This window comes from Artemia sp. Qi Xiang Cuo, chromosome 13 (assembly GCF_049724085.1).
Source record: "Artemia sp. Qi Xiang Cuo chromosome 13, ASM4972408v1, whole genome shotgun sequence".
NCBI classification, from domain to species: domain Eukaryota; kingdom Metazoa; phylum Arthropoda; class Branchiopoda; order Anostraca; family Artemiidae; genus Artemia; species Artemia sp. Qi Xiang Cuo.
The window spans coordinates 68,877,692-68,895,624 of record NC_142806.1 but is presented as its reverse complement, the minus strand read 5'-3'; the positions used below and the strand labels follow the sequence as shown (position 1 = coordinate 68,895,624).

The 17,933-nt window shown below is 34.0% G+C and overlaps 1 protein-coding gene across 1 annotated transcript in view; it reads left to right on the top strand.

Moving 5' to 3' along the window:
- Window positions 1-17,933, top strand: part of LOC148945588 (sphingomyelin phosphodiesterase-like) — a 262,982-nt gene that overhangs the window by 101,291 nt on the left and 143,758 nt on the right. Inside the window, exons 3-5 of the mRNA XM_089098860.1 lie at window positions 2,284-2,419; window positions 11,919-12,020; window positions 15,794-15,961. Of these exons, the coding sequence (XP_088954986.1) occupies window positions 2,284-2,419; window positions 11,919-12,020; window positions 15,794-15,961 (406 nt within the window). The remainder of the gene's footprint in view (window positions 1-2,283; window positions 2,420-11,918; window positions 12,021-15,793; window positions 15,962-17,933) is intronic.

Here is a 17,933-nt window from a genome sequence, read left to right as displayed (position 1 = left end):
AAGTAATTTGCTACCTACAGATTCCAGGGTAATGCCTCTATAATTACCGCACTCACAATTATCACATTTCTTATACAGGGTTTAATTAGGGTTTTACTAAAATTCCCCTTTTTCAAAACTAATATTCATAATCTTCAGTAACTTATTTCTAAATTTATAACCACTATATCTAAGAAACTCACTTACTAAACTATCAGCACCTAGGGTCTTATTATTTTTTAATCCTTTTAGTGTTGTCACTAATTCTTCCTCACAAAATAAATCTTCCTTCAGATCCAAGGTGTCACAAGCTTGTTCATTTTCCTGTATATCTTGTCTGTAACCCTATTCCGGTTTAGAAAATTCTCAAAATGTGCCTTTTTATAATCTTTATTTTAAGTCGATACTGACTATTCACTCTCAAGCTATTAGAATTTCGTTACAACATTTTACTATTATAATGTTTAGCTTCATCTTCCAGATCCTCGGCAATTTTATCCAGAACCTCCACTTAACACCTACTGAGTTCATATTTTAATGCTTTCTCCGCTTTCATTACATTCCATTTGTTTTCATATAATCTATCACTCAGATAATTCTTGTACAAGCCCTTTCACCTCTCCATGAAATATAAAGTATTTTCAGTAATATTCCTAGCGGCGGTCCTATATTTCCTCCCTAAGATATCATCAACAGCTTCACAAATTATTTTCCTAAAATTATTCTACGCATTTTCTACATGGCCAAATTTTAAACTCTCCAGTTTAGTATTCAGCTGCTCATGGAAATTTTCTCTAGAATTACCATCCTGGAGTCTAACAACGTCATAGCTTCCAAGAAGGTAGTTAAAGTTACGAAATTACAGCTTTAAATTAACCCTAAACGCTACAAGATGGGGATCTTTACTTTTAAGATCAATAACACCACCCCTATATTCCCTAGCATCTTTTATTGATCCTGCCAGTTTTGGAATACAATAACATACTCAATAAGGTTAAACAATAATAGCAATTGATTTTATAATGAATGATTTTAAATAATTGATGTTATAATAATAGCTATAGCCCTATCCTTTTACTTGGGCTACTAAAACTAACTTACCAAACTTTTACTTACTAAGTTTGCTGCTAAAACTAACTAATTGCCTAGATTACTTGAACCCCATATTTTTTCAGTTATATTTTTTCTGCCAATTGTAATGGTTAGAACAAACGATTAAAAGTGTTTATAAATAAAACAGTGGACAGGTCACGTGATTTTCATGAGCCGATACGCTTTTTCTGAAAATAATGAAGGTTCAAGACGATCATTACAAAAATCTTACGCTTTCCACTATAATTTCAAGCATTCAATAGTGTTCAAATTTTGATATCATATCATATCACAATTAAATTGTGATATCGTGCTATAATTGTTATAAAACCAGGTTAAAACTGTGATACACTGTTGTATTATAAAGTACGAAAATTCTGATTGAAAACCTAGTCTCTCATTCACAGATGTGAGAAGAAAAAAAAATATTTGAAACATCTACTACAAAATTTATCAAATTACACCCAAAATCATTTTATATATGTTTTGGAGTCTTTGATGGCCCAGAAGTGGATAAGGCCTCTGCATTTGCTTCTGTTTATTGCATTGCTTCACTTTCCGAATCAAAATTATCCATCACTCTATGTTTGCTAGGTTTATTTACTATTAACAAATTAACGTCGTCACTTCGAATCAACCTTAAGCTACAACTGCACATGCGAACGTTCCCAAAAGGCCAGCTGTAGCCAGTTTCTCCTGTGCAAAGGCTTTACAATGTTAAATGACGAGTGCTGGCCTCTATTACATCTTACATTTTAATGGAGTGATTTTATTTATGCAGATACTCGTTTAGGAAAGAAGAAATAAAATAATCAAAAATGAAAATCCATGTTCAACTCAAAGCTCGTTGATAATCCTTTTTGGACCAAAATACGCTTACCTTGGCAGTAACAGGGGGTAGTGCCTATAAAAGTGCTACTCCTATTAAGATTTATTATAAAGTTGCGATTTTTTTCTTTGGGAGGGGGGGGGGGAGTCACTAATAAAAAGCAAATACAATGCAAGTTACAACCTCTTTTATATCTTAGAAACTGGACATCTTGGTGAACTTTGTTTAAAAATAAATTCCTAAATTTTTTCACATGTTTTGTCAAAAGTTAAATTACCTGAAATTTAAGTACGCTTTGTACCCTTTTTTCTCTATATGGGGTAATGGAGACCTTATGTACTATTTCAACCGAATATTTTTGTAATAAAATTTGAACTTTTTAGCAATTTCCTGGACCGCCTAAAGTTCTCAAAAAGCCATGGATATTCAAAACAAGAAGTCAATACTGATGACAAAGGAATTGTGTTCTGCACAGCTTGCAACGCTGCAGTTACCCTATTTGTTAACAGTATGGAGAATGTAAGTGAATGTTTACTTAGCCAACAATAAATGTAGTTTTAATTTTGCATAAATAAATAAGAAAGACAATTTAAATTGTCTAAAATATGACCCTATTCTAGCATTGATAAATTAAAAAAATTGTAATAGAAAATATTTTATTTCAAGAACATAAACTAAATTTTCTAGGTCCATGTTTATTCCCAAAACGCTTAAACATGAGAGCCCCGAAATTCAAAGGATATATTTGTACGTTGTTTCTACACCAGACCTAATCAATTTTATTCCTACTAATCAGTATCTAATTTATTTTTTCTTAGAAAACCACGTTAGAAATAGTCCATATATTAGACTACCTTGAATCCTGATTTTCCCAAAAACGGCCATTGAGGCTTCTTTTCTATGAAGACTACAAATAAAATAGCAGAAAATTTTTCAGAAAAATTACAAATCATAGTTCCATAAGGTATAAGACGGTACCAAGAAAATTTTACTTGCAGAAATGGCGCTAAAAGGTTCAGAGCTACAAGGATAACTCTACAACTCAGTAATCAGAGGCAACGCTATAGCGTTGCCTATAGTAAAGGCCATTTTTTTTTTTTTAAATAAATAAGGGTTTATTCATCAACCAAAAATAACAAAATCCAGAAGCTAAGCTTGTAAAGGAGATCACTAACCCATCTAGGCCTAAAAAAAAAAAAAAAAAAAAAAAAAAAAAAAATAACAAAAAAAAAAAAAAAAAATAATAATGAAAACAACAAAAAACAAACCTATCACATAAAAATAACTAATAAGCGACTATACCACCCCTACTCAATAATATCTCATCAATTCTCAATATTCACATATTAATCCTTGTCCTTCTCAATCCATCAACCAAACACACACACAAAAAAAAAACATTAGCAAACTAAAGGCAAAAGAGACCGGAGAACTGACTCACTCACTCTCATATACCCTATAACAATGTTCTTTTAACATACTTCTAAATTCAGAAACATCCGTCACCTTCTTTATCCCTTCTGGTAGCCTATTCCAAGCACGAGGGCTAACATGGCGGATACAAAACATTGACCTAGTTGTCACAGGCTTAGGTAGTCTGAATTCATTCGAAAGTCTTAAACTATAAGAATGAAAACTAGAAACAGGCAGAAAAAGATCTTGAAAGCAAATTGGTAGCATTTTATTCTGATGTTTAAACATAAAAAGAGCATTATAAAACTTAATCAATCCAAATAGTGGAACAATATGTAGTTCAGCATACCTTGCTCTAACCGAGGAATGCTTATCATCTCCAGTAATTACTCTTGCAGCTTTATTCTGTAATACTCCAATCTGCGATAAATGACCCACAAACGTTGAAGGCCAATATACAATAAATCAAATACGGATGAATAAGGGAGAAATAAAGCATTCTGAGAACCGGTCTAGGGAAAGTACGCTTTAGCTTCCTTATCATTCCCAAATTTCGGGAAACTCTAGCTGAAATTTGATTAATATGGTCTTTGAAACTCAAGCACTCATCAACTATCACTCCAAGAAACTTCACTGCTCTGACACATTCTATAGCATTCCCATCAAGTTCTAGTTTCTCTATCCAGCGATAGTAATTTAAGCTTCTCCCGTAAATCACAAAATGACTTTTTCTTATGGTTTAATCTAAGTTTATTAACCCTCATAAATTTTTCTTTTTGTTCCAATCCTTTTTTCAGAACTAGTAGAAGTTAACTTTCTATCCTCGCTGCAACTGTAAAATGTGTATCGTCATTAAAACTAGGAATTATAATTCTGTTACCGTGATCCTCTTTATCCGAAATATTTATATCTTCAATGCACCGGTAAATATCATTTATATAAATAAAAAATAAAAGAGGTCCCAAAACTGACCCTTGAGGAACGCCAGCCTTGACTCTCTGCGGGCTAAAGGTCTCACTTTCGATTTGAACAATCTGCATACGTTCACTCAGGAATGATCTAACAAGTTCCAAAAATTTTCCACGGATACCACAATTATCTAACTTCTTTACTAAAATTTCATAATCCACACAATCAAATGCTTTCATTATGTCAAGGAAAACAGATGCCACTTTAAGACCACGATCTAAATGATCATTAACAAATGTCGTCAAGAAGATCACTGCTTGCTCAGTTGACATTCCTTTCCTAAATCCAAACTGACTAGATCGAAAAAAAGACCTAGATTCTAGGAAATTAACCATTCTTACATTTATTAGTCTCTCTATTATTCTAGAAATAACAAGAAGAAGCGAAATGGGCCTATAATTATCTAAATTCCCACTATCACCCCCTTTAAAAAGTGGTTTCACTTTCGCAATCTTCAGACAATCGGGGAAAATACCTGACTTAAAACACTCATTTATTAGCATCACCAACTGACTAGAAACAATAGGATAAATAACACGGAAAGCTTTCACAGTCATGAGATCCGATCCTGCTGCACTGTTTTTCATATTTTTAACCACTTCACACAACTCACTTAATTTAACCGGCTTTAAATAAGCAGATACTTCGCTCTTATCAGGCAGGAATTGTGTAAAATCGCCATCCTCAGCCAGGACTGGGATACTGGATCCTACATTAAGGCCCACATTAGAGAAATGCTCACAAACTGAATTGCAACTCACACTGTCCGAAAGCTCCGAGGGAGACCGACTAGGGTTCGTTACAGACTTTATAAGTTTCCAAGTCTTGCCTGGATTTCCCTCAGCTTCTTTAAACTTTAAAGCAAAATAATCCGTTTTAGCTTTCCGAAGGAGACAATTTAGCATGTTATTATATGCTTTATAATCATCCCTCGTAGTTGTCCCTTTATTTTGGATCAATTCCTATTATAAATGGTTTCGCCTTCTCATGCTTAAGAGTAGACTCTTAGTAATCTATGGTTTCTTTGCTGATTCATATTTGTAAACTCTTTTAGGTTTAACAAATTTCTGAAGTATACCTGTTAATGTCTCGTACCATTTTTCAAATTTCCGATTGATATCATATTCCTCTTGTAAAAAATTGAATTCAGTCTTATCAACTTCTAATTTAAAATGGGCAACAACCTCAGAATCAATAATAGGCCTAAGGACATTACAACGAGGTCCCTTATTCAACTTTAGGACGTGTGGTACTGTAATCGTTACTCCAAAATGATCTGAAACACTATTAACCACAACAACAGGTGACTTATATTCAGTATATACAAATATGTTATCCAATATTGACGCAGAATTCTCAGTAATTCTTGTACAGATATTTATAGTAAGCTTCAGCCCGTAGCTAAGCATCACATCCAGAAACTCCTTAACTCTCTGACTAGAATGTAGACTTTTCAAATTAATATTGAAGTCACCACACACAAAACACGGCTGTCTTGTTCCACTCAACAGGTCCAGTTGTTCTTCTAACAGACTCAGAAATTCAACGAGGCTACTAGACGGAGGTCGATAAATAATAGCAAGAATACATTTAAAATTTTGCTTAGATACTTTCACAACCATCGACTCAAACACCATTTCTTTATGTTTAGTAAGGCAAGGCATCGGCAAGACATTAAAATCACTCTTGATATATGCCGCTAAACCTCCATGTTGGTGCAGTTCCCTGTTTTTTAAAACCAGTTGGTAATTAGGAACATCTAATAGGGATGACGTATGAGACTTCAACCATGTCTCAGTCAGGGCCAAAACCTGTAAACCTTGAGTCTGCAGAATTTGCTCCAGGTACTGAAAAGAAGTACTAATACCTTGGCAATTTAATTGAAAAACCGAAAAATCACTCGGGTCATAATCATTATTCAAATCCTGAAGGAACTTATAACGGGCATTCAAATATTCCTCACCAATACCATTACTATCAAATTCACGATGGAGTACCCCACCCCCAATATCTTCAATCCTGAGTAAATCATTCTCCAGCCCCTTCAACCTATTCCACTCTAAATTAACCATTATCAAAAATCATTTTGTGACGGATATGAGAAGGAAAAGGTTCAGTTAACTTACACTTATCATTTTCATCATTCGTTGAGTTGGTATCATCGCTTCCACACTTCAATCCTAAACAAAAAAAAGAAACATAAATATCTTCATAAAATCCAAAAACACTACTACTGTTTCCAGGCCTAGTATCACTGAAAGCCAAGACCAATCCATAAGAACTCCAAACACAACCCGGTACGCTCCAAACCGCGCAATACATTATACACCATTAATACTTTTTTCTCATTTTATTTTTTTACTTTATTCCATCCACAACATATTTTTTTTAAAAAAAAAGAATAAAAAAAAACACGAGACAACATTACTTCATACCAATATGCTACCACAAAAAAAAAACAAAGAAGAAAAAAACGCAACAAAATAATAACTCAAAACCATATTAAACTAAAATAATTAATATAAATATAAATATGACAACCCGCCTAGCATTGCATAGGCCCACCTCGAGGATTTATCGGCACTGACAATTCAGGAATCACGTCATTCACGGAGAAAGAAACACGCAGGCCAATTGGCCGATCAAAACAAAGGAGAGGTGGAACCGATTTTGTTACCCATGCTTGAATACCACAATCAGCAAGCTTTGATCTTTTTTCAATCAGCCGTTTTCTAATATCTCTCACTGCCGTCCGAGCATCATCACTAAGATAAATATCTTTATGACCGCAAACAGTCTTTCCTTTAAGTTTTTTACTCTGTTTCAGAATCGTTATTTTTTATTCTTTAGACCGAACAGTAACTTTAAAATATCTACGTCCTTTTTTTACTTCTGTAACAGCAAATTCTGGGGTCTCGTTTACACCTAGTCCTTCTTCACAAACAGTTTTGAAAATCGCTTTAGCTTCCTCTTTATCAACGCAAGGTACATTCCAAACCACTATATTTTTCTCATTCATTCTATACTCGCAATGCATTAACCGATTTTTCAACTGATTATTTTCTTCACGGAGAAACACTGACTCAGATGTAACAACACTAATCTCTGATTTTACATTTATTATTTCATTCTCAGTAGCCGCCACATGGGTCTGGATTGTCGAAAATTGCTGCGATTGGCCAGATAGAGCTTCCTCAAGCGATTTGACCCGGGTTTCCAGAGATTTGAACTGGTCCGTGATACCGTCAAGCATTTTTCCATTGTCTTTCACTATAGTTAGAATTTCAGAAAAGCTCCGAGCCAGCGTCGAAATTGACAAAGTTTCTCCATCCTTAGGTGAAGATGACGAATAATCATTTTGATCCTCTTCGAATGAGACTTCTTTACGGTTTCTTTTATTTCGCCCCATGAATAAGCAGCAATTAAAAAATGGACAAATAAATAGTCTTACCTCAGCCGGCAACGATTGTTTATCCACAATGTTGCTAGCGTGCAGTGCTTTTAGCCGTTTGGCACGGCAAACACCTTTTCCAACGTCGGTAATCAAAGGCTCTGTTTATAATGACTAAAATCCAATCCTCTTTTACTCCATGCAATTCTTCAGTTCAAAGCAATAATCACACACCAAAAAATTTTCTTTCATCAATTCAAAACATTAATCTCACAAGCTATTTTACTCTTCAGCCAAAACTACCGCAGGCACGAAGCGCCTAAGGTGTTACTCGTTCGGGGAATGAATCATGACTGAAGGCTTCAATGTTTTATTACTATTTATTTATAATTATTTTTTCCCAGAGGCACTTCATATGGAAGGGGTGGTCGTATAAACTTTGGAGGGGGCTCGTTCGATTGCAAATAGGACATTCTAGTACCCTTTTAAAGAGTCAAAAATTATCGGAGGGCAACAAGCATAATTATTTGTTTTGGACAAATTTGAACAAAAGAGCTTTCTCATATTTTGATCGGATACATTTGCGGGAAAATGGCGTAAAGGGTGAGGGGGGGGGAGAGAGTTTCACCCCCGGAGGCCTAGGTATTTAACCTTTGGGCAATTTAGAACAAAATGGCTATCTAAAAATTTTTATCAGATACATTTGGAGAAAAGAGGGCATTGAGGGAAGCTTGAGGGGCAAGGCCCCCAGGGCAATGGCTCTAAGTTATGCAGGTTGGCTATAGTTAACATATGAGGCTTTTGTAAGGGCTGGTCTTATAAACTTTGATTGGAAATCGAAAGTCTTAGTGTCTTCGTTAAGAATCATTGTGATCAAAGGGCAACCAGCCCCCCTCCCAAAGCTGCATTTCCCCAAATCTATAAGATCAAAATTTTGAAACAGCCATTTGTTACAAAATGTTCAAAGGTCAAATAACTATGGCAAATAACTCCAGGGTTGACAAACATCCACCCAGTCTCCGAGCAAGGGTATAAGTTTATGCAATTTGCTCCTTATTAACATATAAGGATTTGTATTGGAAAAGAGGACATACTGATCCATGGGTCTTGGGATGCCTAATACAATCAAAACACTCTATGTGCTTGCTGGTTGTGAAAAGAGAATATCAGTAATATCCAAAGGACGGCTGAGGGTATTAAATTGAAAATTTCAAGGTAATCGAAAGGTCTAATAGTTATACTCTTAGGAATACCATACCCCCATAGCCCCGGGACAAGGATTGTAAATTATGCAGTTTGCCTATTGCTTATATGCAGGATTTATCGTTAGGAAAAAGGGAAATATTTGATTCTGGGTGATCCGAAATGACTAAGAGCATTAAGGTGAAACCTTGGAGAACCTTGAGGGGTATAGGCACTATGTGCATCCAGTTCATCAAAACAGAGGATCTGCAATATTTTAAGAACGGCTGAGGGTATTGTCTTGAAACTTCAATAACATGTTGGGGGGAAGGGATGTTGAAAATTTGTCGGAGGTCCGACTGCTCCTTCCCGTGGCTTTTTAGTTGCAGTCACTCCAAAAATATTTGGTCAAAATTTTGAAATGGACATCTTGTTCAAAATAGTTAAAAACTCAAATACCTAAGTATGCCTATGGGAATTAACTAACCCCAAATGCTTTGAAGAGGGATGTTGAACACAATAAAACACACTCAGTATGTGCTGTCAAAAGGACGCATCCTCAGTATATAAGGAACGGCAGAAGGTGTTAAGTTTAAAATTACAAGAGATGTTGAAGAGCTATCGTAGGGTAACCAGCTCAATTTGTCCTTTTAGATGATCCCTCCCCTCATCACAAATAAAAACTTTGAAAAAACAATTATGTTCAGAACAGTCAAAATGTCTAGTAACTATACCTCCAAGAATGTAATGCCCGCCACAAAGCCCACGGTAATGATTGTAAATCACGCAATTTGCCCTTTTTTACGCGAAGGATTTATCATTAGGAAAAAGGAGGAATTTTTGCTTTTAAATGTGTTCGAAAAGGCTAAGGGCATTAAGGTGAAACCTCGGGGAATGTTTAGGGGCATGTGAAACTAAACCGAAGGATACTTGAACAGGATTCATCCTGTTTTTAAAAAGGAGAACCTACAGTATCACAAGAAAAGGTGAAAATATCGAGCTTAAACTTTCAGAGCATGTAGAGGAAAATGTTAAAAAGTGGTCAAAGTGCACACAGTCCCCTTCCCATTCTCTTTTTAACTGCCTTACCCCCAAAAATGTCTGACCAAAATCTTGAAATAGCAATCTTGTTCAAAATGGTCAAAAAGTCAAATAACTATACCTCCGGAACTTAACCGCCAAAGCCCCTGGGGCAGGAGTTATAAATTATATAAGTTGCCCATTGTTTATATACAAGCTGGTTATTAAGGAAAGCTGGTTGTATCTTTAATCCTAAGTCTCCAAAGCGGCTAAGAACATTAAGGTGAAACTTTGGAAAAAAAAATCAAGGGGTATGGCAAACAAAATCAAATCACACTATATTTAGAAGGGTTTTTAAAAGGATATAACAGCAATATCTAAGGAGCGGCTAAGGTTGTTAAATCAAAACTTTAGAGGAATGTTGGAAGGCATAGAGACCAGAAGCAAACCGAATTATATTACAAATAATTTGTATTGTGCTTACAGCATTAAAAAAAATTACAGTGAAATAAAACCTTGAACTGCTGAGCTTTCAGCAATTAATATAATTATATATGAAAAATTAAGTTGAATCTTATTAGTTCTATCAAGGACTGTTCAAGAGACATGTACCTCAATAAAAGCGCAAATGACATAGCAGGGCTTAGACTTTTACAGTTAGGGAAGGAGGCAATAGCCAAACTGTTGTTTATGGTAATTTTTGATCGTTTTAAGTTTGATTTGAATAGTCAATTTAAGTTTTACTCTTTTTAAGATTTATTTTGTCATTTGCATTAGTACCTGTTATTTTGTATTAGTACCTTTTTTGTATTAGTTTAGTTGTATTAGTTGTATTAGTTCAATTATTCTTTAACAGTAATTTCTAGTTGTTTTGAATTATAATAGGAATATGTTTCTTCTGGTCTTAAGTTTAATATGGATCTTTACTTTTCTTTGAAATACTTCTTTTTCGGAAAGCTTGTTTCAATTTATCACGCAAAACTACGGATTGTACTGGGTTAAGACATGTTAAGGGGGTTAAGGGTTAAGAATATTAACAATCTTCTGTTTAGATTTAAAGGTTTAACAATTATACTGAATTTGTTTTGAATATTTTATTTCTTAGAAAAGAAACCGCAGAAATAGTTTTGAGGGGGGGAGAACGCTTAAACAAGTGCCGAAATATTAATGGAAAAAGTAAACAGAAAAAGTAACTAAAATATGAGAATCAACAAAACAGAATTGCAAGAATAATTCAAAAAAAAACTGTGCAACTAACTGACCATGGGTTTTACTCGGTTAAAACGTAAGAGGAAAAACAAAATTCAATGGGTTATGTTCAAGGAAACATCAATTGTGAAGAATTCATAAGGAATGATCAATTTCTCAGCAATATTAGATAGATATTTTTGAGGTCAGGGACGGGGGGGGGGATATATAAATAAATTGTTTATGCCAGGATCGTGCTGTACCTTTTCAAATTTCAAGAAGAAAATTTGGGGGGCTTGTTACCCTTGTGTGTCTTTTTCTTGCATGGTGCCATTAGTGCCACTTTTAAGGGATGGTTTCTACCAATTTGAGTGTTCAGCAAGATGCACTCTGTAAACATGATTGGTCAAAAACCACATCCTTTTTATATTATTTTTTTCTACTTTCATCTGTATGATGTTTCTGTGCCCCACTTCTCGGCGAAGAAAAAAGAAGACAAATCACTGCTCTCTAAGCGAAAAAAATTATTTTCCTTTCTGCTGGAGATTGTTGCTGCAATTGTTCCTGTAATTTTCATCAATAGGTTATAGGCTATGGTGATTCTTATTTAGCCGTTTTCATTTCAACCTGAGACCTTTTTCAAGGGGTTTCAAGCTTTATTTGAATTTTCGACAAATTTCTTTTCGCAATAAAGTTTTGCCATTAGGATTAATAAAACAATTTCTGTATCAGCTTCAAATGGCAATTACTCCTCACTTTACAGATTTTCAAAACACATTTAAAATTTTTGTCTAACTAAAATTTTTGTTTAAAATCTAGATTACCCCATTTAATTGCGCATTTCTCCTTTTTTAGAATGCAACTGAAGCTGAAATCATAGATGGCATTGTTAGTATTTGTGTTGGTCTAAATTTGATTTCAGAGACAATTTGTCGAGGCGTTGTCGCGGAAGCAATAGTAAGTTAAACGTGTCTATTATTTATGTCATATGCTCTAGTGAATCACAAATGTTAACGGTCCTGCATCAAATCAAAATAAATATATAAAACAATACATCTTCATCGATTTTGTTTGAATTTAAGCAAAGACTGCTTATGCCTTTTGTACTTTTTCTCAGAAGAATCCTTACCAACAACCGTTAACACAGGGATTTAAAAGATATTACCAATCATCTATAAGTGCCTTCTAGATTTGGCTTATTGAATAACTGTTTCAGTATGCTAAAAGACATGCTAGAGAATATACATGAATTAAATAAAGTTAAAAATGACCTTTAAACAATGAGAATACACTGAAACAATTGTTTCTGCGATCACACAAAACGTTCTACACAGTTAAAAACCGTTAAACAAACTAATTACAAATAAATAGTCTGTTAAAATTCAAGACGGTTAAAAAGAGAGAAAAAAGAAGAAACGGCTAGAAAAAAAGGTACAACTTGCGAGCTTTATACCTAACAATAACTATGTAAGCTTCGTAGATTTTCATAGATATCAAAATTAAATATATGCACTTCATTATGGATAATGATTCTGATCGTATTCATGCGGTGCGTTGGTCGTATGCGGTACGTTGAATCCGTAGGTAATCATTCGTCAGAGATGAGCATCAGCCCAACTATCAAAACCAGTGCAGCAGCTTTCTTTTCTCTCATTGCTGAAACCTGTTTAAACTAAGGGGATATCACGTTACTTAGTTTTGAAATATTATTTTGTATTTTTGCAAAGGGGAACTGAGTATTATATAAATTCAATCAGTTCTAATAATTCAATTGATATTTTTTTTTTCTCTGGAAAAGGAGCACATCACATTTTTTAGACCAGTAATGAATGTCGATCAAATATTAGTTTGGTCTATCAAAACAAAAATTACTGGAAAATCAAATTTTTTGGATCAGTAATGAATGACGATTAAATAATAGTTAAGTCTATCAAAACAAAAATTACTGGAAAACCACATTTTTTGGACAAGTAATGAATGTCGATCAAATATTAGTTTAGTCCATCAAAACAAAAATTACTCCATCCAAACAGGCGGGATAAGAATCCTGATATAGCGGCTTGACTGACATTAAAAATTGACACTGTGTTTGTATTGTCGTATGTTCTGCACAGGGCTCAAAACTATGGCAAATATCCTTAATATTTTCTAAACTCGATTGCTGATGTTATACAATATTCACAAAGTTGCAAGCGCTTATTGGTGATTTTGAATAATTCATGGGTAATCACCATAGCAATGAGCATTAACCCAAAAACTAATTTTAGTTCATCACTTTGGTTTCTCTCATCCAAGAATTTTGTCAATTTTGTAAATTCAACTACCTCCAGGATTTTTTAAAGCAATGCGTATTTTTTTCTATGCAAGATATTCCCTTCCCCCCCCCCAATCAGCTGAAACCTACTTCAATGATATTTATAGCGTGTGTTCTTTTTTTTCACTTTTTCCTTTTATTCAACTATTGATAGGCCAAAATAGGTCTTCATACAAAAAGTATCTTAATGTCACTCAAGTTGTTTTTAAGTTGTATTTACTTTATTTATCTGGTCAAATAATTATTTGTGGTTTTAACGTTCTGAATATCCGAGCATTAAAGAATTTAGATACAGCTGAATTAGAAATTTTACATTATTTAGTCGTTTTAGTTGTCAGTTTAGTTACCACTCAACGTCGTGAGATACAGGAGTTCCAATTAGGTGAAGGGACTGGGCAGTTACCTCCCCCCGGGTTTTTAAAAAATACCATTTTTAATATCTTAATTTTAGGAAAAATATAAAAAAAATTAACTTCCCCTCCGAAAAAAACCGTTAATTAGCGTTCCTTGTGACGTAGTGGCTAATTGAATTTTTCAGTAATTTTTTTTATGTATTGCGTTTGCTGCTTTTAACTTCTACTCAATTTTACTTTAATTTAACTTGAAATTACTTTTTTACTTTCATTAAGATACTTTCTTAAACCACAGTGGCCTGACATCACATAAAGACAGAAAAAACGAACAAAAATGGGGTTTTTAAAGACCAAATGAAAATACTGAAAAAACAAAGCGAATGTTTCGAGAGGACAAACGCCTCTCTTCTTCAGCGTGAAACGAGACAATTTATCCAAGGAAAGTGCCAAAGAAAAAAAAAACAACAAAAAACAAACGCGGAAAGTCAATGTGAAAAGAACCAAAAAAACAAAGAAAAAACCAAAAACTTAAAAGATGAATAAAATTCAATAAAAGCCAAAAATTAAAAGAATTAAAACCAAATACCTAACAACCATAAAAGCAAGTTATTCGCCAATATCCGCGATTTGCACAAAATCCAAAAAAAAAATATGAACTGCCATCAACGGATACTAGCGAACAACTGACAAAGAAAAGGAAACAATTCATTCACTCAAAAAACAAAACGAACCAGCAATTAAATAAGTTGGAGAACTATGTCATTTGATTTCGGATTTTAATTAATGCATTTCTTGCAAAAATGGGGTTTTTATAGGCCAAATGAAAATACTGAAAAAACAAAGCGAATATTTCGAGAGGACAAACGCCTCTCTTCTTCAGCGCGAAACGAAACAATGTATCCAAGGAAAGCAGATTTTGTCTTTGGTTTTTTGGTTCTTTTCACATTGACTTTCCGCGTTTTTTTTTTGTTGTTTTTTCTTCTTTTTTTTCTTTTCGGCACTTTCCTTGGATACATTGTTTCGTTTCGCGCTGAAGAAGACAGGCGTTTGTCCTCTCGAAATATTCGCTTTGTTTTTTCAGTATTTTCATTTGACCTATAAAAACCCCATTTTTGCTCGTTTTTCTTTCTTTATGTTTACCTTCATTTTTCGACACTCTATATTTTCATTATACTTTCATTATATTTTCACTATACTTTCATTCTATATTCATTTTTACTTTCCTGGTCAAACATATGCATTCAAAAAAAATTTCAAGTTGTCTTTCTGTCAATGGTAGCCATTTAACATGAAAAAAGAAACTAATTTAAAAAGAAATGACATTCAGTCACCAATAGATGTTTTGAGGTACAGGGGTGCTAATTATAAGGGCAGGGTTGGGCTATTACCGCCTATATTTTGAAAAATACAATTTTTTATGTTCTTTTTAGAAGAAAAAAATCAATACATCCCCCTCCCCCCTCATTTACATCCCACCATTTATACCCCTTGTGATGTAGTAGTTAATTGAATTTTTCAGTTGTTTTTTTTTAATTCAATAAGTTGGATGCTTTTACTTTTTGCTTTCATTTTTAATTTTGTTCTATTTTAACTTAATTTGAAATCAGTTTTTTATTTTCATATTTCAAAATGAGTTTTATTTTATTTTCATAATTGCTTTCTTGGTCAAATATATTCATCCAAATATTGTTCTACAATTCCTTGCGGTGATAAGTAGACTACTTAAAGACTTAAAGTAGACATTTAAACTAAAAAAGAAGAAGATAAAATTCCAGTTACAATTTTACCTCATGGAAATTTAGGTTCATTTTGTATAGTACTACGTAAATTATAATATAAAATTGTGATAGGAACACAATTATTAAGTAGTTAGAAGATGGATTTTGTATTATGATAAATAAACGTCCAAATTGCCAATTTTTTTGGTTGGAAATCTCAGACAAGGGATTCATCTCCTGAAGTCTTAGCAAAAACTAAAAACTTTTGTTCTCAAACTTTGCTACCTCATATCGTTTCAAATTAGATTTAGATTGTACTTATTATTGATTCTATTACTTTTGTAGCCTGACTTTATATACATGTATGAAAATGGCAGATTTGACAGTGAAAATGCATGTGGTCTTGCTTTTCAAGGATGGTCTTGTAACATTGGAGACATAACCAAACTTGAATGGAGTTTGTCACCACCAGAAACACAAAAGCCACCAATAGAAGCCCTCCCACCAAGAGAGGTAATTTATAAATTTCATAAGAGATCTGAAGCTGAACTAGCCTTCCTTGGCTAGACAAAGAAGTAGAAAATATAGACAAAGAAGAAGAAATATAGAAAATATAGAGCCTCTATGTTCTCATAGAGGTGCTTCATTCAGTTGTTAGTAACCTCCACTTCCGGTGTACCATTTTTAATTTTTGAATATTTGGTGTGATCTCCTTTTTTCATCTCTGATTTCAGATTTTTTTTTTTTTTTTTTTTTTTTTTTTAAAGCTCTTATGTTTTAGATTATTCCTTTCTCGACCATTATGACGCCTTGTTGAATGTAGGTGACTCATATGCAGAATGTTTCTTTTCGTTTTATTCCGATTGACCATAGACCATCTGTTATTTCAAAGATTTCCTTCTTGGTCTACTAAAAAAAACAATTTTTTACAGCTTAAAGTAAGAAGTAACTTTAAGAATTCAAATGAAGAGAAGTTATGAGGGGGCTGCCTCATCTTCAATCCGTCGCTCTTCATGCTAAAGTTCTTAGTACTTTAAACAAGCTTATTATTCTAATTAAAGGGCCCTTGTGTTTCAGGAGTTTTTTTTAAAGAAATGGGACAAAACATCAAAATTTAGCGTAAAAAGCGAGGTATTGAGGAGCAGATAGCTTCCTTCATGTACGAAATAATTTATGTTTTTTTCAAGTCCTAGCGATACCCCTTACTTACAGTTGAAGAAACTTTTTTTTATATATTTAATACCTGATCGTTTTCAAACAGTTTCGAGAAATCCATTTCCCGCTTCCATCCACCCCCCCCCGCAGACGAAAAATTTCTCAAAGAATAGTTTCTCCACATAAATCCAACTCTCCGCAAAATTACCCCCGGGTAACTCCATCCTCGCTGAAAATTCCTCTAAAAACATTTCCCGTGCATAATTGTGCTTGAAAAATTTTTCTTAGCCTACTTTCATATGACAAAAGACTTTTTTTTCAATTTATTTTCCGATTGTTTTTCCAATCATGCCAGAATCCTCCATAGAAAATTTCCCCCGGAAATCCCCTCCCTCCTCTGGAAAGTTTTTCCTGCCAATAATCCCCCACGGAAAATTTCTCATCCGGAAAGTTCCCCAATGGAGAATTTTTCCCGCGGAAAATACCTCTCCTCCATAGGAAAAATCCCCGATACAATTCCAACCCCACTGAAAATTTCCCCCGCACAATTCCCCGGAATACTTCCATGTGTAAAACTTAGTCGTATCTAAAATTAAAAAAGAACTTCGGGCAGGAATTCTGCCCCCCCCCCCCCCATCTATAAAATTGTCCCTGGAAAGTTCAACCCCTGAAAGTTCCTCTCCATGTGAAATTCTCCCCGTGGAAAATTTCCCTCCCCCAGACCTCCTCACCCCAAAAAAATGCGCATTTGTCTCTTTCTGCCTAAGACTCATTTAAGTTCTTAGAATTGTCTAGAAAAATTGCTTAGAACTTTTGCATAAACCTATTTTATTTCATATGCATAGACAAGCTTGATTATTAAATGGGGATATAGTAGCATGGTTCTATGGTGATAGTGGTAAAACCTGGAAAATGTACGGTTTTAGCAAATTATTTGTCAATTCTTTAAGGAATGAAGTATCCTTACTGACACTGGGAAGGGAAGGGTGACACATTTCTGGGAAGGGAGAGGGGATGAATGCATCCTGATATTTTATGGTTTTCCCAACTTCTCTTTATATCTTACGATCCATGTATAAACCGTCTATCTTTTAATGTTTTGACGAATTTGTCCTTCCCTTTTCATCCTCATAAAACACGATTGTACGCAATATAAAAACCTTTTACATAATATATTATAGGCAAATTTACGCAGAAACTCGTAAACACCAAAAATAACATTCTGAACTGTGGACTAGTGACTAGAATTCTTGGCCGATTATAACCGCAGAATTAAAATGATTTGAAATTATAAAATTGAAGCTCCTAAATTTCTTTATTGAAGACATAA